Source organism: Piliocolobus tephrosceles, chromosome 12 (assembly GCF_002776525.5).
Source record: "Piliocolobus tephrosceles isolate RC106 chromosome 12, ASM277652v3, whole genome shotgun sequence".
Classification (NCBI taxonomy): Eukaryota; Metazoa; Chordata; class Mammalia; order Primates; family Cercopithecidae; genus Piliocolobus; species Piliocolobus tephrosceles.
Genome location: NC_045445.1, coordinates 62,018,938 through 62,043,040, shown reverse-complemented (window position 1 = coordinate 62,043,040; position 24,103 = coordinate 62,018,938). Strand labels below are relative to the sequence as shown.

Here is a 24,103-nt window from a genome sequence, read left to right as displayed (position 1 = left end):
ACGCTTGTAATCCCAGCCCTTTGGGAGTCCGAGGTGGGGGAATCATGAGGTCAGGAGTTCGAGACCAGCCTGGCCAACACAATGACATCCCGTCTCGACTAAAAATACAAAAATTAGCTAGGCATGGTGATGGGCGTCTGTAATCCCAGCTACTCGGGAGGCTGAGGCATGAGAATGGCTTGAACCCGGGAGACGGAGGTTGCAGTTAGCCGAGATCGTACTACTGCACTCCAGTCTGGGCGACAGAGCTAGACTCCGTCTCAAAAAAAAAAAAAAAAAAAAAAAAGGAATGTGTGATGGATCTGGGCATTGATAAATCTATCACTAAGGTTCTATATTTATGGCATTTGATTAGCTATCCACATCACATTATAAGGATATCTACTTTCTCAGAGTAATTTGGTCTTTGCTTTTAGATTAATAAAAAACGTAATAGTGGCTGGAGTATTTAAGGCACTCCCCTGGGACATGAAAAAAAAAATAGGTTATCTGGCACTGCCCAAATAATTGTATACAGAAAATAAGAGAAAATTCATGTATGTTTGTGTTTATCTGCACTTACTGTAGCTGTCCTAATCTTTAGTCTTTAAATATAGAAGCCAATATGGAAGGTTAAATAGGTGATTAATGCTCATCCTTTACTAGAAGTCTCTTTAAGCATATCTCATTTCCATATTGATCATAGTTATCTTTAGTAACAATTATAATTAACGTATAAGTTTTGTTTAATGGCTACAATGTCAGCTCATTTGTAATTAAAGTTTATCACAAATAACTTTTATAATTAAGTAACTTATAAAATCTCAGATTAAAGTAAATTATGTTACTTAGTCTCAACATTTTCTTGTAAAACATATTCGTCTTCTGTCTTTGCCTTATCTGTTCTTGGCACTAACTTCTTCAGTCATTCACACTTCAAAAGCTTTGGACTATTTCCTCTTCCTTATACCCACATTCCAGATTAAACTTTAGACTTTTCTATCTTACAATCTCTTTCTCTTCCAATCTTTCTTCCTACATCTTCCAGCTATTTATCAAAAACACTTAAAGAGCTACTTCTTTCATGAACCTTTTCTTAATTCCGTTACCTCAAAGTATTCACATTTCAAAATATTCACATTCTTTGGTACTACCGTATCACTTTGCTCTATCCTTTGTCACTTAGCTTATTTAGTATAATATTTATCTTCTACAAATCTTGTATTATCTCCCTCACTACATAAACTTAACATGTGCTTTATACACAGAGGGTGTTTAAAAAGTACAGATCAACTGGATGGATGAATGGATGGAAGAGGATGGAATATTGTAACAAAACACATTTTCCTTAAGTAAATTCATGAATACTCCAAATTAAAAACAGAATGTGAAGTATCTCTGAACTGTGCTGTTGAATATGGTAGCTACTAGCTACATGTGAGTATTTAAATTTTAATTAATTAAATTAAGAATTTAATTCCTCAGTTGCACTAGCCACATTTCAAGTGGTTAACAGGCACAAGTGGCTACCATATTGGACCATGCAGATATTTTAATAAAATATTTTTATCATTGTGGAAAGTTCTGTTGGATAGTACTGCTCTAGAAATTTTTGCTGGAGGAATGGATGAGAGAAACACTTCTATGGAATTCTAGGAAGATCATAATAACAAATAATAAGGCATAGGACTACCACTTCCCATAATAAAAAGTATAATTTATAGCCATTTACAATATAAGCAATTACCCCTCAAAGTTGAAGATTTGTATTAGTATCATTATTATCACTTTTCATTTAATCCATATTTTTTGCAACATCAATAATAAAAAATTCAAAATATGATTTATGTAGGTAGGAAGATGTCATGTTTTCCATATAAATATGCATTAAATGCTTTAACAAGTCTGGCTTAATTAGAATAAGAATACAACAGGCTGGGCTGGCTTTTCAAAAATGTTAATAGCTTATTCCCTGTTAAAGCTAAGAAATACCTTCCAGTATACCCTACCTCCAAAAGTATCGAGGATTTTTTGTTTTTTAATCCAAGAAAGATTCATGAGATCATAAAACACAATCTTTATGTTCTTTGCTTCCCTTTTTCCAAAATCTAAAATTGTTCAGAAATATTTAAGCTTTCCTTGATTTGTAGCCAAAACAGCTAATTGGAGGATCCTGCCATATAGTGCTGGACCTCTGTCATGTGTTGTCTACTTGTTTAATTTAGATTTGTGGTTTCTTGAAATCCAGCTGAAAGTGTTTGACCCCTCATAGGAAAATCCTGTTGTGAGTAAGAAGGATTCCACAGATCGCATACCAGAGAGGTTTTCCCTCAGCTGCTCTCAACTTTGTAATGTTGTGAAGAAGCTGACAAGCTTGGGTGAGACAGTGTGTTGCTATCCTCCTTACAGAATTAGAAATTCCCCCCTAAGAGAGTATGAATTGATAACAAGAGGCATTATAGCTAAGATTAGGTTAACAACTGAAAACAAATGAAATTGATATGTAGGTAATCAAACATTTTTAGTGATGTATATTATGTGATTACCATTCAAAGCAGGCATAACCATTTTCCTCAGAGTCAGGAAATAAATACCACTAGCCAATGGGGCTAGGGTCACACCTTTTCCATATAAATAGAACTTTGAATCTATCCTGTCTACTGTTTGATAAGCCTATGCAAATTCCCAATTGTATGTGTTAGGTTTATAAAACTGTTAAAATGATCCAAGGAATAATAGCAGTTGGTGGGAAGGGTGTTTTTAATTTAAGCTTTCATTAGCAGACAAATAAGGATAGCAGAGACTTCATTTCAGTTTTAATTCAAAAAATATTTTGTGCCTACATTTCAGAATCCTGGATGGTTTGCTGCTAACAGCACTCTGAGGTCCTGCCATGGAACCTCCTATCTAGTGCAGGATTTGGGTTACTGAAGCCCTATCTCTTCAGTGCATCTATTTCATTTAAGTTTAAACTGATTACAACGTACTGGAGGCAAAGACCTTTTCCTTCCCCTCCCTCTTTTTATCCCCCACTCAACAGTTGATTGCAGAACACTATGAAGACTCAACGACAGTGGGTTTTAATTCAGATATTTCAAGGTGAGTTTCATATATATTAAATACCATATACGTCTCCTTTCCTCTGGGTCTTTTCAGGAGTAGTAATTTTATCTGAACTCCAATTTTTCATGTTTGAAGCTTTCATTGTCTTAAAAGATTGGTTTCGAGTTTAAAATGTTAACAATGAGATTGGATGAGAGGAAGGGGAAGTCTATATTCCAGTATACTGATATCATGTAGGGAGAGATGTAAAACAACAACAACAAAAATCCCACAAATTATAGTAAGCATAATTTACCTGGATTGGCCTGGATGGCCACACTTGCCGTCAGTGGACTGACAATTTCTAAGGAATTGACAATTTACTGATGGTAAACAATGAAGTTGTAAAGGCCCTTCTGGATCGTGCAAAGATGTCTTTAGGACCATGAGTTATCAGTGTGCTGAAAAATTCCAGAAGTACCTGTTTTCAGAACAAATACTTGTGTATTCTATGAGCACCCTAGGTAGAGGGACTGTTCTTCCTCAGTTTTGCATTTCCAATGCCTGGTACACAGAACATATTTCACAAATAGACACCTAACTAACAAGCAAGAAGAGTATTCTAATGAATAAATATATAGACTTTATTGCACTTGTAGGAGTATGATTTGATTTAATAAACTAATAGGCTATCCCCCCAAATCTCCATTTAGATGAATACAAAATGTTTAGGATTCTATTTAATTAAACCAAATTTAGAAGTTATGTTCAGTTTCTTGCTTGGGAGGTTTTGATTTATTCAAAACTCATTTAAGTTTGTCCACTTAGTGATTAACGTGTACTCCAGTGCACCCCCACAACTTTGTCACAATACTCCAATAATGTAATACACTTAAAAATAATGTATTTACTTTATTTGTCATAAATACTGATTCTCAGTTTCTCTTGTCCATGTGGCAGAAGATACTGAACTGTCTTCCCCTTGACATTGCTCAAAGAAGAAATCTCTTAAAAGTTCTAATCACTGTTAAATTTCTCAGACATTTTAAGCTTTAGGGAAGAAAAGATTTAAACAACTTTTTACATCATCCTTTTTCTGGTTCCCTTCTGTTGCCTCCATTACTCCTCTGTTACTTCCATCATTCTCTCCAAGTACATAAATCCACTGTTTATGGTGCTTGGGACCTCCCAGATCCGGTAAATCTTCCCACCCCCTCCCTCTACCTTTCATTCCTTCAAGTTTTCCATTCATTGAAATCATTCTCAGTTCTGTTAGTTTCCCCAGATTTCTCCCTGTTCTCTTTGAGGGTCTATAATTTTTCCAAGTCTCTACCCAGTTTTTAAGTTCTCCGTCTTCATTGTCACCACAGTTTTCCCCAGTTAAGTTTTCATAACAACTTGTTGCTCAGACTCTATGAGTACTTCTTACTTTGTTAGTTGGTCCAAAGGCTCAAAATCATTCTTTACCTCTCAGTCATCCCTTTTCTCTCTTTAATACCTTCATTCTTTCCAAGTTTTCTCTGCAGTCTTTTCCATATCCTCTGCTCCTACCAGTTTCCCCTTGTGCCTCACAGTTCTTCCCAAATTATTCAAGTCCCTTGCACGTAGTTAGAATATAACTCATCACATTATTTCCATATTTAGAAACAGCTTAAATTTACAAACTGCCATGAATAAAACAGTCTGTAGTTTAATCATTGACAGTTTAATATAATCTTGTTCTTTATTGCAGCTTTATATATACACCACATTTTATAGACCTGATATTTGTACCAGGTTGGTTTTAAGAGAACTTGAGATAGTAGAGGGGAGTTACAAAAAATTAACATTCAGATAGTAAAGTCAAATTAAACCGAGGTGAAAATTTATTATTCAACAAGACATTCAGTCCATTCAGTTCAAAACAATATTCTGTGTACTTTTTAAGGAGTGGAAGAAAAATAGACGAGCAATGGAATATGCTAATTGAATATTGATGAGATTTGTTTCCATTTTAAAGTTAAAAAAAACAAAACTCATTGCTTTAAGACTTTTTTCTTGCTGACTACCATCACTCAGTTGTTATATTTTAACCACAAATCCCTTAAGCACTTACATTTAACCTTATCCTTACCGTTATGCTTATTCAGATTTTCCCCATGTGATGTTAATCTGAAAATTTCTTAGAGGAAATGAGTTTTGAATTGCTCTGAAGCAGATGATGACCTTTGATGCTCAGAGAAGATGTGGAAAATATTATAGCTAGAGAGTAGATCTTGGCTTGGCTGAAGAGGAGAGGTCATGGATTATAAATTAAAGAGAAATAGATTTCTTAGAAGTGGCTAACTGAGGACCTTGAATGCTAGGACTCACAGTTTAGATTCTATAGATTTTGAAAGGTAATAAACATAGTTTTTTTGCTTTCAATTTTTGTTGTTGTTTTGGTTTGGTTGTTATTTATAATGATTATTAAAATAATGAATAGTTATTTTTCAACACCATAAAAACATGGAAGTAGACCACAAAAAAGTACTGGTTGGATAATATATTTGGAAATGTTTTGTTTTAAAAAAAACTTTTCTTCTGAATAAAAAAAAAAGAGAGGAGCAGGAATCCTTACATCAAATGTCTCTTTAACAGTTCCACTTGAAAATTAGCAGCTGTACTCAGTGAAAAATTATGAAGTTGCAATGTTGTTGTCAGTTGTAACAGGTTTTAATTATTTTTTTATTTTAAAGTGATCAAATTTAGAGATGTCAAATTTTTATTATTTTCAGCACAAAATCGTGATGACATAGTTCACATATTTTAGTTGCAAATACTGTTTCAAAATGCACTTGATTTTGTGAGGTGTTTGCTTTAATATTTTCAACACAGTGCTGGATTACAGGGTTTCAAGATATATTACATGTATCCAATTAAAATGACTCCCCACTTTCCCTAATATATACTTGTTCTTTAAAAATTTAAATATTAGTTAAAATCATCTAATAAGTCAACATGTTCCCTGTTTTATCAAAAACATTCATTGTGCAGTTTAAGCATTTGAAAACCAATCATAATAATATCTACAGATAAATGTCATTGGGATATGTCTTTCTTGAAAATGTTATGAAGGGTTATAAAATTTTGAAAGAAAATTTTATTACCAAAATATTACCAAACATACCTTGAAAGTCGAATATAATCGTTAACATACTCTTTTAAAATAAGCTTTTTAATCTAAATTACATGAAAAAAAGTTGTTGCCAAGCTGGGAACAATTATAAAATCACTAACTACGTAAAACAGAGCACACAGTCTTTAAATCTTATAAACATAATTTTAAATCTGAAAATTATATGAAATATGCATTTGATGAAAAGACATTTTGACTTCGCATGTGGAATTGTGATGTAAAATCTTTTAAAGCTGTAGCATTGCTCATAATTGAGATCCATTATGCAAATGATTATGTATTTATGATTAAACCGTCTTTCAATCACAGATGGCTAGAACAAGAAAAGATCCTAGAGATAAATCTCAATGCTACTCACCCTCAATGAGTAAAATGAGGCACAGAATGACTAAATGACTTGTCCAAAGTCAGAGCTACCTAAAGGCATAGTTAATATTAGAATTCAAGTCCATTTAGTTTTTCCCACAGGATTAGACTTGTCTTTGTGAGTGCAGGATATACAAATACTTTTGTTTATTTTATTTTTTTTAGTTTATAATAACAGTATCAACAATTACAAACACATATAACATTAATGTTCCAGAAACTGTTCTAAGTACTTTACATATATTAACTCATTTAGTGTATACAACAACACTATAAGGTAGATAAAATTGTTAACTGTTTTGCACAAAGATGCAGAGAATTTAAATAACTTGCATAAAGTCACATAGCTAGTGAGTGGTGGGTCTTGGATTTATTATAAAACAAGACAGTCCAGCTCCATAGCTCATGCTAGGACATCTTTTAAAAATTTAAATTTCTTACTGCCGGGATAGTTTATATTTGGATATAATAACATTTTATGACTTTACTTTTTCAGTAGGGTATAAAACATTTCTTAGTATTGGAAATTAATAATTGTCTCAATTTCCATATCATATACATTTTGCAATAGCTTTAAATGAATGGTCTTGCTACAATTGATGTGAAGCCCTGAATGAATGGTTTGTCTGAAATCATCAATATTGTTCATTAAGACAGTTGCAAAAAAATGGAGTCTTTCAGTTCATTCTGTGTACGAAAAAATTTTTCATTTATTTTTAAAACTAGAAAATCAAACCGAAAGTATATTTAAATAATGTCTCTATGAAATGTCTTCTTCTTGAGAATGGTAAAATGAACTATCAACGAATTATTTTTTCATATACTTGGTGATGACTATGTGAACAAAATTGATTTTACATTTTCTCGTTAATGTGACACACAACACAGAAATAAAAGTCCTATTTTTTGTAGCTTGTTTTAGTCTGTGGACTTAATTGCTAGTTTGAAAGTAGTATTAGGTAAAATTTTACTCTGTAAGAAAGAGAGTATTTTGACATGTTGACATGTTAATATATTGACACATGGGAAAGGAATAAGTAAATGTAAATGACAACTAATTAAGCAACATTATATAGTGGATATGGGAAAGGTAAAAAATATCCCAGCACTTTGGGAGGCCGAGGTTGGTGGATCACCTGAGGTCAGGAGTTTGAGACCAACCTGGCCAACATGGTGAAACCCCGTCTCTACCAAAAATGCAAAAATTAGCCGGGCCTGGTGGTGGGTGCCTTTAATCCCAGCTACTTCAGAGGCTGAGGCAGGAGAATCACTTGAACCCGGGAGGCGAAGGTTGCAGTGAGCCAAGATTCCGCCGCTGCACTCCAGCCGGGGAAAAAAAGCGAGAATCAACCCAAAAAAAAAAAAAAAAAAAAAAAAAATCCCAAATATGCAAAATGCATATATGTTTGTTTTGTGTATAATTATGTGATAAATTCTGAAAATCATCATATAAAATTAAAAATATTAGAATATAAAATCTTCCATACATTGCCCCAATTTGTTCATTCCTGTTCAAATAGAATGGAAAGACAAATTAAAATGGAGAAGGGCTGACTCATAAAAAATAGCAATGATTTCCTTTTCTTTTAACTTTTTAGGGAAGAAAGGGATTGGGAACAAGACTATATGTTGTGTAGGGAACACTGAAGGATTCTATTTGCATTTCAGTGCTTAATGGCTTTTACTAGTGATTTAACTTGTTTTCTCTACGTTTTTAAAACTCTCAGAGTCTTTGGCTTCATTAAATATGATTTCTTTGTAAAACACATATTATATGATAATACAAAAAATTGTTAAATCGGTGGCATTCATTAAGACTGCTTCCAGCACTGTGGAGAACTTGGAGGTCAAGGGAAATTCTGCACAAAAGTAGAAATATGAGGAAATTTCTGAACTGTGTTAGCCAATGTATGTTAGTGCTTTGACCACATATTTAAGGAAGGATGAGGCAGTGTGGGCTGAGGGACATTGGAGATGGATTAAGAGTGAAAGGGTAATTGGCTATGTTAGAAAATAGTGGCTTGCATTGAATGATTCTGTATCACAGGTACTTATTTAGAGTATGCATGCATTTCTGATACTGCATAAAGCAAGACAGTGATGAAGTTACATAGTTGTCTATTAGGATATTTGCCCTATACCCTTCAGTTTTCTGTTTGAGGTTTTTGAAGGATTAATGATTTCTGTCATGCATCATAATCTTCATACTATCTGTATAAGGATTATGATGGTGATAAATGAGAAGAACATGGTGAGTATTCCAAACTCCTATCGACCCTACCCAGTATACTAAAGATTATCAAGTGGAGAGTTATTTTGGTATATTATCACTTCATAATTTTTATGTCTCAGATACAGTACATTTATTTATATAACATATCACATAGGTCTCATTGGGATCATATAATGTTTTATGAAATAATCTATTTTAAGATACTATTTATTATAACTATAAAACTGTACATTTTTGTTCTCTCAGAGGATCTGGAACAGTGTGATTTCTAACTCAAAAGGAGGGGAGATTTGATTGTTTCTTCTTGAGTTAACAAGAAATCTCTTAATCTCTTAAAAATATTCACTGTGTAATAGTTTCAAGCTTTAGAATCATAAAATACTACTCATTCCTAAATGATTCAAGAATACAATTTACTATACTATTTAATTTTATGCTTTTTTTGTCCCATGCCTATCAGTTGGATATTCTAGCCATCATTTCACTGTCCTGGGTGCAGGCATAGCTGAAGGTTACTGATCTCCTGATCTAGATTAGTACTGTCCAACAGAACTTTCTGTAGTAATAGAAATATTCTATAATTTGTGCTGTCCAGTACTTAAGTCCTTAGCCACACTGGACAATTGAGCACTTAAAATGTGCCTAGTACAACTAAGGGATTGAATTTTTAATCTGACTTAAATTTAATTTTAACAGCTACACACAGCAATATAATATTGGACTGCACAACCCTAGATGCTTATAGTCTAAAGGTAACTATTGTATGGAAAAGAGAGTTCTTTTTTCAAGGCATAATCAATCACCTTTATTTCTCATTTTGTTCTTGTGCTCTCTATAAATCAAGTCCTGATGCAAAGTAATTTCATCACGAAGAGCACTGGTCTTTATTTTCCAGGGTCGTCAGGTTATATAAAGAATTAATGCACCATGTGATCACAGTTTCCTAGAGCGAGTGCCAGTTGTAGCAAGTGTAAAATAGTTGTGTTTGTTGTAGCTTCTTCTATGATATCTGTTAAGGAGTTGGATATCTCTGAAAAGAAAAAGTAAAATATTTCAGCATTTCTAATATTTTCTGGAATAGGAAAATATTTTACATTTATCAACTATATAGAAATTATAATTTAAAATGAAATACTGGCCATTTTCACATATTTTGTACTCTGTGACAAACTGGAATCATTACAGCGTAAGTTATAATTCTAAAAACCAAAAAGTCTCACAAGTCATTGGAGCCTCTAGTACCTAATGAAAAGAATGGTGTCTTTATTTTCTTTTTTTGTAATCTCTTTTTCAAAACCAATGTGAAACAAATTACATTTTTTATAAGCAGTGCAATAGCTAAATCAAAATAACAATAACCACAAATACATAAATAATTTTTTTTATCTGAATGTATTACTCACTTAAAACTGCATTGGTGGGCCGGGCACCATGGCTCACTCCTGTAATCCCAGCACTTTGAGAGGCTGAGGCGGGTGGATCACGAGGTCAGGAGATCGAGACCATCCTGGCTAACATAGTGAAACCCCGTCTGTACTAAAAAAAATACAAAAAATTAGCTGAGCATGGTGGCACACGCCTGTAGTCCCAGCTACTCAGGAGACTGAGGCAGGAGAATCTCTTGAACCTGGGAGGTTGCAGTGAGCCGAGATTGCGCCACTGCACTCCAGCCTGGGCGACAGAGCGAGACCCTGTCTCAAAAAAAAAAAAAAAAATTGCATTGGTATGGAACGCAATGAAAGTTCTATTTTGGGGCTGCCTTAATGTGAGAGTAACCCTGATCACACCACTTGCATTTCAAGTATTGTTTAGTATGATGGCATTTCAGTTGGCAATTTTCCTTACAGTGATCTGTCTACACATGCACGCACACAAATGCACACAAGGGCATATGTTCACAGTGAAACACAAAGATTATTATTTTAAACATACAAATAAAGCATCTCATGAACATTTCTCAATTACAGTTTGGCTAGTGTTTGTTAGTCCACCAAGCAATACTGTATCCAACTCTGTAGAGGCAGAACTTATACCTTTTTGATTTCCCATTTGACAGTTATAATTGTTTGGAGGTTAATGCACTGCTTGATTTATAAATAAAAGGGGGATTTTATTTCATTCTTCTTCCAATATGCTAGTATATTACCCCTTTGAGCTCGTTCTTTACTTGTGGTGAGAAGGCATGGAATATGCTTAATGAAGGCTAATGACAAAATAAATCCTTTTTCATTTCTTAATGAGTTGGAGTGGGGTTTGTGGTTGTCCTAAGTGGTAAACAGGAAAAAAAAATTAAAGAAGAGGAATCTAAAAATATTGTGAAAACATGTAGGATTAGTTAAATTAATTTAAATATTTTACTTACTAATAGTTTGAAAAACTGATTTCCTTAGAACCACTTAGTGTAATTTGTAATGAAAATAACTACAGGTGAAGATCGTGTGTAAAATACACCATCACCAGAAAACTTTAGGTTTTTGAATAAAATGGAATTCATAAAATAATGAACACTCCAAGTTATTGTAAATCACTCCTGTTATTTCTTGAAGTCTTTGCCAGTTCTTGTAGTGATATATTCTTGGAAGAAAAGATTTAAAACAAAAGAATTGGTGACCTGAATCTCCAGCAAACATTTCTTAAGCACTTATTGTGTATTTGGCACAGTACCCATGAACTGATACATTCAATATAATGTCTTAAAATTGTTGGTATATATTTGGAATGATACATTTGCTTTGAGTTTGGATTCATAATATAAAATATTATGGATCTATATGGTTGTTTCAATTTCAAACTGATATTTATAGAGAATAAATTTTATATCTAAACTGTTATTTTTGAAGAGCTAAATCTTTGTGTATTATGTAGGGAGTTGTCTTGAAAAACGTCCACTTTTTACTGCTCATCTTTTTGCACTTTCAAATATACTAATACTTTTGAAGCAGGACCCAACAGGCCTTCTCTAAAATTAAGTTTTCTCACATGTAGCGAGGTTATTTTGAAAGCCCAAATTGAAGTTTAAATGGTTAATATCACGTTTATATTTGGAGTTAAAATGTGTTAAGCCACAGTTGATGAAGAATATTGCTAAATAGAGAAAACATTTTCTCATGTATTTACCTAGATGAAAGACAAAAGAAAAATTATACAACCACTAACATTTATACCTTATCTTTGTATGAACATCTTGTAAATACATTTGAATTTTCTCTTATAGATGCTATTCCTTCATGAAAACCAGGCTGAACCCAGTACATGCTTTTATTGTGAAACTAAAGAACACACAAGAAGTAGTGTTTATTTTAACTTATGAATGCAAATTCTATTTTACTTATTTTTTAGTGGGAAAAATATGTACTTTATTTCTTTAACTTTTAGGTTCATATGTGCCTGTGCGGGTTTGTTATATAGGCAAACTCATGCCACAGGAGTTTGTTATACAACTTATTTCATCACTCAGGTACTAAGACTAGTACTCAATATTTTTTCTGCTCCTCTCCCTCATCCCACAGTCCATGCTCAATTAGTCCCCAGAGTCTGTTGTTCCCTTCTTTGTGTCTATCAGTTCTCATCATTTCCATCCCATTTATAAGTGAGAACGTTCAATATTTGGTTTTCTGTTCCTGCATTAGTTTGCTGAGGATAATGGCCTCCAGTTCCATCCGTGGTCTTGCAAAGGACATGATCTAATTAGTTTTTATTGCTGCATAGTATTCCATGATGTATATGTACCACATTTTCTTTATTCAATCAGTTATTGATGGACATTTAGGTTGATTCTATGTCTTTGCTATTGTGAATAGTGCTGCAGTGAACATTTGTGTGCACGTGTCTTTATGGTAAAATGATTTATATTCCTCTGGGTAGTTACCCAGGAATGGGATTACTGGTCAAATGGTAGTTCTGGTTTTACCTCTTTGAGGAATCACTGCACTGTTTCCCACTATAGTTGAACTAATTTACACTCCCACCAACATTGTAAAAGTATTCTCTTTTCTCTGCAACCTCGCTAGCATCTGTTATTTTTTGACTTGTTAATAGTAGCCATTCTGACTGGTGTGATATGGTATCTCATTGAGGTTTTGACTTGCATTTCTCTAATGATCAGTGATATCGAGCTTTTTTCATATGCTTGCTGGCCACATGTAAGTCTTCTTCTGAAAAGTGTCTCCTCATGTCCTTTGTCTACTTGTTCATGAGGTTGTTTTTTTCTTGTAAATTTCAGTTCCTTATAAATGCTAGATATTAGACCTTTGTCAGATGCATAGTTAGCAAATATTTCCTCCCATTCTATAGACTGTTTACTCTGTTGATAGTTTCTTTTACTCTGCAAAAGCTCTTAAATTTAATTAGATCTCATTTGTCAATTTTGCTTTTGTTGTGATTGTTTTTGGCATGTTCATCATGAAATCTTTGCCACTTCCTTTGTCCAGGATAGAATTCCCTAGGTTGTCTTCCAAGATTTTATAGTTTTGGGTTTTATGGATATTTAATTCATCTTGAGTTGATTTTTGTACATGGTGTAAGAAAGGGGTCCAATTTCAATTGTCTGCACATGGCTAGCCAGATGTCCCAGCACGATTTATTGTGTAAGGAGTCCTTTCCCTATTGCTTGTTTTCTTCAGCTTTGTGGATGATCATGTGGTTATAGGTGTATGGCCTTATATCTGGGCTCTCTATTCTGTTCTATTTGTCTATGTGTCTGTTTCTATACCAGTACCATTACTGTAGCCCTGTAGTATAGTTTGAACTCAGGTAATGTGATGCCTCATGTTTTGTTCTTTTTGCTTAGGATTGCCTTGGCTATTTGGGGTCTTTTTTTGTTCCATATGAATTTTAACATAGTTTTCTTCTTGTTCTGTGAAGAATGTCATTGGTAGTTTCATAGGAATAACAATCTGTAAATTGTTTTGGGTAGTATTCCATTTTAATGATATTTATTCTTTCTATCCATGAAGTAGTGTTTCATTATACTTATAAATGCAACTTCCATTTTAAAAGGCGGAATTCTTTATCATTTTTTCTACTCTAAGTGTATCACAACTGAAGATTCGAAATATGGCTTGTGTGTGTCACATTTATGGTTCAGTTGTTTTTCTATTCATTTATTAATTAATGTTATCACTTTTAATTGATTATCCATTTTATTGGTTTTGAGGTGACACCAAACAAAAATCACAGAAATAATATTAAAATATGTGTAAAAAAGTGAGAACTGAAAGGAGAAGGAATATTGTTGAACCTTTAGGCTGAGGCATCTGTTATTAGGCAGTTGATAAACCAAGTCGTAAGATTGGTTTTAAGTTTGCTATGTCATTTTTGCTTAGTGTTCTAGGTTGTGTAGTTACTGATTATGGATTGTGCAACTCCAAAGTCATCTTAATAGGAAGAGCTTCATTGTCTCACGGGGTGAATGAATGTAACTATTAAACATGAAAGTCATTTATCTGTTCCTTGGAACAATAGAGTGATGGATATAATTCATTTGTTGATAACTAATATCTTGCCTTGATTTGTTTTGCAGACCATCAGCTTGGACATTGTTTTTAGCCATCATTTCCAAGATTCTGGTGCTATATCTCATTTGCTTTCTACTATTGATTTTACTGCATTGTAATTTTGATAAATTAGAACCCAACACAAACAAAAAGTAAAGTCATTCTAGAACATGCATCATATATAGGGAAGTAATCTGATAAAGTGCTTTGTGCAGATATTGCAATTAGTACTGAAGTTTGGGGAGGTGAGCAATCAACAGTAAAATATTAATTGGTCTTTCTACATAGATAATTTAAACACTAATATGATAGATATATTGCTACCTGTTTTCCTGTACTGTTTTATTAATTCATGGAATAGTGACTAATAGAAGTATTACTTATCCTTATATATAAAACTCAAAATAGGCTTTTCAACAAATACCCGGTGAAGACACAAATATATATATATTACACACACACACACACACACACACACACACACATTATATATATATATGAAGAAACCGCATTTGTTAACAAATGACTAAAATTATCATGCCCGAACCCTCCATTATTGAACATCACCTCTCCATACCCCTTGATCTCTTTAATTTTGTGATGCTATACTGCCTACATAATTTCACCCATGAATAAGAGATTCCAAGCCCATCACTTTCTGTTTCTTTCTCTTTTCTTTTGCACATGTGAGGGACCTTTGGTTACCTTCTTAAAGTGTGATTATCTAGAGAATTTACAGAATGTGAAATTAATGCCTATTTGATAAAAAAATTTAATATATAAAGCAATGCCTACAGATATTTATATATATCACATAGTTACATAGATTAAATGAAATAACTGATTTGAAATCACATAGAGCAATTAAAATACTACACAAAATGGAAATTATCTTTTGAACTTCGATGAATTTAGGACTTATTTATTATGATAATCTGGTACTTATTGACAAAGTATAGTAAAATAATTATTAGATACTGAAACAAGCAATATTACATTCACCCTGAGGCAATAGAATAATGTGTGATGATAGACAAACATATTTTTGGCATAAAGAATGTGTCTCTTGCTTGATTATTCTGTAAAGCCATGTTTCAAATGTTCCCTAAATCATGTATCAAAAATCCAGAAAAATTAATATAGAAGGGCAACCTTTAGAATTTGTCTTATAAGTGCTATTTGAGCTTGATTGTTATCAGATATTGAAACCCTGTTAGAGAACACCGTACTACCTGTTGTTGGAATGCTAGAATGAATCAGCAAACAATAAACAATTTGGAGAAGGAAGCAGCATTGATGGAATACACTTTCTCAGAGAAGATTAGACCAAATGTGAAAAATTAGACATATGCAATAAGTACAATAAGCAAGCTCTTTATGGAATAAAATTTAATGAACCAGTCATATATAATTAGTGTGCCTTATTAAATTTTTTATTTTGACATCTCAAGTTTCAGAATACAGAGGAAATAGTTATAGAAATTTGGACGGCCAATGCCCTTGCCCCCCTTTGCTTGCTGTGGTCAGTTCCTCTGAAAATATTAGGTTATCAGTTGCTCCAATTTGTCTTTCTCCCAATGTGGTTACTTTTCTTGCAATATTCTAGATTCCTGTCAACCTCAAGAACTACCTTATTGTTTACCCAGGCTGTGAAAGAAGCTTTGCTTGTATGTGAGACCAAGGACACACTAGTGACTACCTAATATATTATGGCTGTTAAATGGTGTATTTTTGACTTCATGAAACACTGAAATAATTGGAATGATGAGATCTAAGTGGAGTTAGGATAATGGGCAGCATATAGATATTTCTTATCTTCATGTAATACTTAAATTTGTACTACTGTAGAAATTATACAAAAATTGTAGCATATAAACCATTCACTCATGTATTTGTTGTTGTAGCACATAATCCAGTCATTCACATAGAATTCATTTAAATATATTACAAATGAAACCAGCACTATAATGAAGAAAAAGTTTTTAAAAAATCAAGGAAATTATGCCTTGAAATTCTTCTGACAAAGCATTTGAACATTAATTGTGTGATGTGGTTTGAAATTTCTAGAATTGCATATAGTGGATGCGTAGCTCCCTTACCTACTCAGAGATAATAAAATGAACTTCCATTTTTGCTTTATATATCTCTAAATTTTCAGAGATGCTTATTTTATTTCTGCTTTTGCTTTCTCTAATTGTCATTGTTGTATCCCTCTAAATACAACTATTGCTTACCCAACCATGATGTCTTGCTGATAAAGGGCATCGCTTAAATAGTATGGGTACTGCTGGAATTTGTCAAAAATGTTAGTTCTTTGTCTTCTTTTGTGTTGTTTCCTTTATCAGTTTCCAAACTAACATTAATCTATAGTAGGAGTGGGTTGTTGGAGAAGGGTAAAGAAATTTAAGGTTATCTGGTCACATTTTTCATGAGAGACAGAAAAGTTAGAATGTAATTTATATATGTTAAGATATGTATGTAGGCATATTTTCCCTGGATGTCTAAGTTAAATGTACCATGCTTCCATAAGACTAAGCAGTGATTATTTATATCCATATTTAGTAGCTAAATTTCTGTACTGTTCATTCAAAGAATTAAGCTCAACATTTTCAAAGAAAACTCTTAATTTTAAATATAATAAAGTTTCAAGTGGTAAATGTAAGGGTTGAAATCAAAATCTGCAGACTGATGTTACTTAAACATGCATGTTCATATCCTGGTAGAAGCAGAGATGAGTTCATTATACAGTATTTGAACACTGAATTAAAGACATACTAGAATATATTATCAAATATAAACTGTTTTGTTCACTCATGTACTTTCAGTGTCTAGAACTGTGCTTGACATAAAAAATTGCTTAATAAGTATTTGTTGAATGAGTGACTAAACCTCCATGAATTCATTTCATCTCAAACTCTTTATGAACTAGAGGGTGAATATTCCTTCTAGGTTGGCAACATATATGTTCACTTAAGCTTTAGAAATGGTAGTTTTTTCTCAAAATTTCTTCCCCATTTTTAAAACCACTGAATGAATTTCCAGTTATGAAACACATTTTAAAATGTTTTTTATGAGGATGGTATTGTGGAAGACAGTGTGGCAATTCCTCAAGGATCTAGAACTAGAAATACCATTTGAACCAGTCATCCCATTACTAGGTATATACCCAAAGGATTATAAATCATGCTGCTATAAAGACACACACACACACGTATGTTTATTGCGGCACTATTCACAATAGCAAAGACTTGGAACCAACCCAAATGTCCATCAATGATAGACTGGATTAAGAAAATGTGGCACATATACACCATGGAATACTGCGCAGACATAAAAAAGCATGAGTTCATGTCCTTTGTAAGGACATGGATGAAACTGGAAACCATCATTCTGAGCAAACTATCGCAAAGACAGAAAACCAAACACCACATGTTGTCACTCCTAGGTGGGAAGTGAACAATGAGAACACTTGGACACAGGGCGGGGAACATCACACACTGGGGCCTGTCATGGGGTGGGGGTCGGGGGAGGGATAGCATTAGGAGAGATACCCAACGTAAATGACGAGTTAATGGGTGCAGCATACCAACATGGCCCATGTGTACATATGTAACAAAGCTGCACGTTGTGCACATGTACCCTAGAACTTGAAGTATAATAAAAAAATTAAAAAATAAAAAATAGAGTAGAACAGATTTAGAATGGATTGGGAGAGGGTGACTTCTTGGAACTAGATTGCTCTATTAATTGTTTCTGTTGTGTAGAAATATTGCAGCATGTATACAATGCTTTTATTTCTTTATTTTGTTTTTCTTTTCTTTTCTTTCTTTTCTTTTTTTTTTTTTGGAGGATTGATATCCAGGAATTCAAGGTTGTTTTATCTTATTTTTTTAAATTTAACTTTTATTCTGAGTTCAGGGGTACATTTGCAGGTTTATATAAGTAAACTTGTGTCATGGGGGTTTGTTGTACAGATTATTTCATTACCCAGGTATTAAGCCCAGTACCCATTAGTTATTTTTCCGGATCCTCTCACTCCTCCCATCTTCCAGCCTCCAGTAGGCCCCAGTGTGTGTTGTTCCCCTGTATATGTCCATGAGTTCTCATCATTTAACTCCCACTTATAAGTGAGAATATCCTGCAATGTTTTTAAAAACAGTCTGTAGTATTCTTCTGCCAGTTGTAATAATGTGTAATACCTAAGGGTAAGATAAGAACAGAGCTATAGTTTTAATTCCAATTGTCACTGCCCCATTTTTATTTCTGCTTATGTTTGCATGACATTTATAAAATCACATAAACATCCAAAACTTCTTATATATACTAGATTCACAGCATATAGAACACATATATGTGTGCATATTAACTGATAGTATCAATGGGGTATTTTTAATCTCACCTTCATAACAGAGTATAAAACCAAAAATTCCCAAGACTGAATTTTGAGCAAGTTTTTATATTATGTAATCCCAATGCACATCATTGTACAAATGATGCTAAAAATACTATACCACAGGCAACAGTGTTTTTGTGTTGTTTACTAGGATAAAGAATGTCTTCAGCTCTAGCATTACTCACATATTTTATATATGATACCAAATGCTCAACACAGGAAAGTCGTTGGATTCATAACATATATTTTTAAATTTTGTGATAAAAATTAATGAGATGTTTAAAGTCTACTCCCGATCCAGACTATCTAAATTGTTGCAACAGATGCATTTATTTGATTATTGATTATAAATAGGAAGATTTCTTTTTTACCAATTTTGTGTCTTCCAACACTGGCATATACATATTTTTAAAAATGCAGACGTGCAGCTATGCAATGGGACAGTTATTTCATGTAACATGTTGCTTGGCATAATCAGAGCACAATATCCATAACAAGTTATTTATATCCTGTAGTCCTCCTGTTTTTAGAACAATTACTAAAATTTGTTGATGTTATCAAATACCAATAAATATTGAGAAATTCCTTAATTGGATGCATATATGCATTAATATATTTCTGGAATGGAATTTTAAGTAATCATCTGACCACTGAGTTTTCAAAACTGCTAAATACCTTAATAGTTGGATTAACTTTCATTTAGTTATAAAAGTATAACATCTGATAGGCTTTAGCTCAGTGTGATACAAATTTAATTCTGTTTATATATCATTTACAAATACCATCCAGAAGAAGCACATTAGAATGTTTAATTATACTAGAGATTAAAATATATTTAATATATAAACTTGAGAATATATTAAATAAAATAGAGAATAAGAATTGAGAATTACGAAAGGAAACTGAAGAAAAAATTTGCAGATTTTAAGAAAATCAAAATTCCTCATTGAATTTTGTCAGAAGAGTTGAAGAACTGAAATAATTTTAAAGCTTTCAGTGAGTGAAAAATGATAGGGAGAAGTAGCAAGAGAGATTGATTTTTGACTCACTTTCAACTTGGTACTGTTTTTAAATGCCTTTCTTATTTTCAAGCCCTACTCAAGCTCTTCCTTGAAGTTGTATAATTCCTGTTAGTCTGTAGATGTGAAAACCCATTTTTATATGAACTACCTTCTGTGTTCTATAAACATAAATTCTCAGGGTTGGGATGTCTTCTAGTCTAACTCTCCCATTGAATGTTTGGACGTCATCTACCATATCTCTATATCTAAAGCAAATATAATAGATCTAATCTGGTGGTGCAGTACCTCCAAAGATATGGAATACACTCCTGAAATATCCTGAAACATTTTTTTTCAGAATCCTTTAATAAGCCGTTATGTCAATCTGAAAGTCACTTAACTGTACTTTATATTAATAGCTATTCTTGTTTTCTTATCCAAAGAAAAAACCTCTAATTCCCTTTTCACATTATAATTGTTACCATGTTTAGGCATTTGTCACATCAACCCCTCTACTCTCCCAAACTTCTCTTCTTCAAATCAAACTTTCTTAGTCTCTCCTTTATAATGATTATTTGTCTCCTTTTATCCAGATCAATTTTTGTTCACTTTGATGCCCAGAGCTGAAGAAATGGACTATTGTATAAATTATTCATTGCCAAGAGAATAATTGCATTTTAAACCCATATTATAACAAAGAATAAAGATTATATTTTGTGATTTGTAACAAATACCTGTTATTTTCCCTTAACTGTTGAATTAAATATTTTAATTGTTTATATTCTCTAACTATCTTGGTATATTAAAGTATTATCTTTTATATATTTATCAATGGTGGACACTTTTATAGGTATTCTGTGTCACTTTTTATACTTTAGCTATCTTATTTCATTTATCTTTATTCTTACTGTACAAATTCATAATATTTGATTCAAAACAAATTTATCACTAATTAACAGAGTCTCAATTATGCTAACATCTCATTTAGTGATTTTAATTTAAAACAGCTTTTGTTAACATGCATGTTTAAGGTTGACTTCTTAATAATTTCTTCTCCCTCTTCTCTTTCTCCTCTTGGTCAGTGTTGTGCGGGCTAACACAACGAACTGTAACAAGTGTGCTTGGTATGGACTTGTTGTCCGGGACGTACATATTCGCGGTCCTCCTAGCATGCGTGGTGTTCCACTCTGGCGCCCAGGAGAAGAACTACACCGTCCGAGAAGAAATGCCAGAAAACGTCCTAATAGGCGACTTGTTGAAAGACCTTAACTTGTCGCTGATTCCAAACAAGTCCTTGACATCTGCTATGCAGTTCAAGCTAGTGTACAAGACCGGAGATGTGCCACTGATTCGAATTGAAGAGAGTACTGGTGAGATCTTCACTACTGGCGCTCGCATTGATCGTGAGAAATTATGTGTTGGTATCCCAACGGATGAGCATTGCTTTTATGAAGTGGAGGTTGCCATTTTGCCGGATGAAATATTTAGACTCGTTAAGATACGTTTTCTGATAGAAGATATAAATGATAATGCACCATTGTTCCCAACAACAGTTATCAACATATCAATTCCAGAGAACTCGGCTATAAACTCTAAATATACTCTCCCAGCGGCCATTGATCCTGACGTAGGAATAAACGGAGTTCAAAACTACGAATTAATTAAGGTGCGTTTTAAAATCACTTTGTTAAAGATGTCTCATTTTTTAAAGAGTAAAATAAAGTATTAATGTATTTCAAATTTTGAGTAAGCCATCACCCCAATTTTTCAAAATTTATGTAATTTAAAGCATAGTGGAGAAAATTCATCAATGCAGTTTTTGCAATTACATGAGGATTATGAATTTTCATGGTATGTATATTCATTGTCAAACAGTTGTGTTTCCATTAATCAATAAAGGGATCAGACAAGGAGGTCAGCCCTGCTACTTACAAATCAGTAGTTTGCCCAGCTTCATTCTTTTAATCTGTCCAGTCATGCTTCTGCCAAAAACTTGACATAAGCAAATCATTAAGAATGAATCCAGAAATCTGACCATCAGTTTTTCCTAGTGATTACTTTAGATACAAAAATTTTATCTTGCCATTCGATATGGTGCCAAATAAATCTACTTGACAAGTGACTAGAACAATTTAATTTATTACTAGCATTTCTGAACATATATAGGTAAATATTTTTCATGAGGATTTCAAGGCAAGGCAAGGTCTTTAGCATATCCTGAATCATCAAATTGAGATTAAATTTTAGTCAATGTTCTGTTAATGTTAAATATTTTCATTTTTTTAAACTATTATTTGAAAACAGAGTGTTCATTTGTTGTAAAGGGTAAGTAAGCCTTTTAACAAAAAATATTCAATCAGTTGATTTGAATAACCTATCCTGGCTTGATTTGGGTCTTAGGATGGAGAAGGTAGAGAGAAGAATAGATTGAATATTTGATATTCTTCAAAATATGTGCAGAGGGGCCACATTTATCAAGTTAATGATCAATTCTTTTTAATTACTTATATGATATAAAGAGTAATGGATAACTCAAATTGGGGTATGTGAAATAGTACAATGCACTTGAATGATCTTGGAAAATATATGTTAATGAAATAACAAATGTACATGTTTCACATAGATCTGTTCAGGGGATTTTCATACTTTTATAAATATTCTGCCAAACTACATTGATTACATAATAACTAGTGTTAAAAATATGCCCCAAAACATATAAATAAGACATTCTGATATATATCATCTGAAGGTTTTGACCTAGAGGATATATAATGTGGGAAAATTCCTCAACTGATGCTGATCTATTGTAAAGATATATTTGTTTGTAAATTCATTCAGAAATGGGAGGCTACAGACCTCTTGAGCAAATTTCACTGAAATGCAAATATGTTTGAGTATATGAAGTGAAAACAGAAAGAGAAGGATTTGGAAAGAAGGGAACCCTTGTATGCTATTGGTGGGAATGTAAATTAGTACAACCACTATGGAGAACAGTTTGGAGGTTCCTGAAAAAAACTAAAAATTAGATGATTTTTAAATGAGCACTTTGGGGTGAAGTTCCTGCAATGACATCTCCTTATCTGATGAAATGGAAAAATATTCAGGAGTCAGACAGATATGGATCACAGTTTTGTGCTTACCTCTTACCAGACATGCTACTTTCAGCTTAATCTTTTTGACCTTTAATTTCTTCAGTCATAATATGGGGATGACAATTATCACAGGGGCAGAATTGGGAAAAATAAGCACTTAGTATGGAGTAGATATACCTGTATAGAAGATTTTTGAAGCTGCTTTAAAACACTTAACTACTTATGGAACTGTGAGGCTTATCACTTGAAATAATAAATTGAGTAGCGGAGTGGATAGTCTCTCTCTAAAGCAACACTCCACAACAGAATTTTCTGCAAGGACGGTAGTTTTATAATCTGTGATACAACACAGTAGCCACTAGTCACACATGGCTATAGTCCTTGAAAGTACTTAGTAGCTATTGCTACTGAGGAACTAAATGCTTAATTAATTCAATTTTAATCTTAATAGCCGCATGTGGTTAGTGGCTATCATATTGCACAGCACAGCCTAAACAAATAAAAAGTTTATTTGGACAATAAAAATTAATAGGTAAAATCAAAATGAGACCTTACCAAGTTTAAATCGGATATTAGCAATAGGGTCTCTTCAACTGACCATCTTGACAAATGTGTTGTTTTAAAATGTAGTGGTTTATTCAAGGAATAATTTTGTCTTGTCTCCCTTAGGGAAGCTTAACGAACTTCCAAGAAATTTCTAATTTGTCTTGAAAGCTGCTTAACTAATTCAGATAAAACAAATAAGCCTGCTGGCATAATTTTAGCTTTGTTAAAATGTGCTTTCATTTGACATTCTTTGAAAGATTGTCAGCAAATGACAAAAAGTCTCACTACAGGTTCTTAGATGAGTCTTAGAAATGCTCTAAAATCTCTTTCTGTTTTAGAACGTGTGATAAGCCTAAAGTAACTATATGATGTGCCTAAAGTACTGGGGCATTTGTATGGCCCCCTGGACAAATACTGTTTTGACTGCTTGTTAAAAATAATGAGAATGGAACACAAAGCATAGCTCCAGGCATGCAGAGGGCCATGACATGGGTGACTTTTACTGAATGCACCTTGACTTGCAAAAAGGCCCTGTCTTGAAAGTGGCATATATGCTATGGGAAAGGAGAGTTAAAGAAAAAGAGAGAAAAGAAGCATGTTTTGATTCATCCGTAAACTTTCGTAAATTTTACAATGTGAAATAAGTAGGCCAACCATAATAATTTCTTTTAAAAGACCCTTTGTCCTGCGGAATAGGATGAGAATTTAATTAATATTAATTTGCTCTACTTTTGTTGAATAGACAAGAATAGCAAAATCACAGTTTATCCTAACTAGGCTAATATAAAATGTATTTGAA

General features: G+C 33.0%; 1 protein-coding gene across 1 annotated transcript in view; it reads left to right on the top strand.

Moving 5' to 3' along the window:
• Positions 1–24,103, top strand: part of PCDH11X (protocadherin 11 X-linked) — an 808,894-nt gene that overhangs the window by 29,481 nt on the left and 755,310 nt on the right. Inside the window, exons 2-4 of the mRNA XM_023202925.2 lie at positions 2,252–2,357; positions 3,020–3,078; positions 20,749–21,332. Coding sequence (XP_023058693.1) covers positions 3,036–3,078; positions 20,749–21,332 — 627 coding nt within the window. The 5' untranslated portion in view covers positions 2,252–2,357; positions 3,020–3,035. The remainder of the gene's footprint in view (positions 1–2,251; positions 2,358–3,019; positions 3,079–20,748; positions 21,333–24,103) is intronic.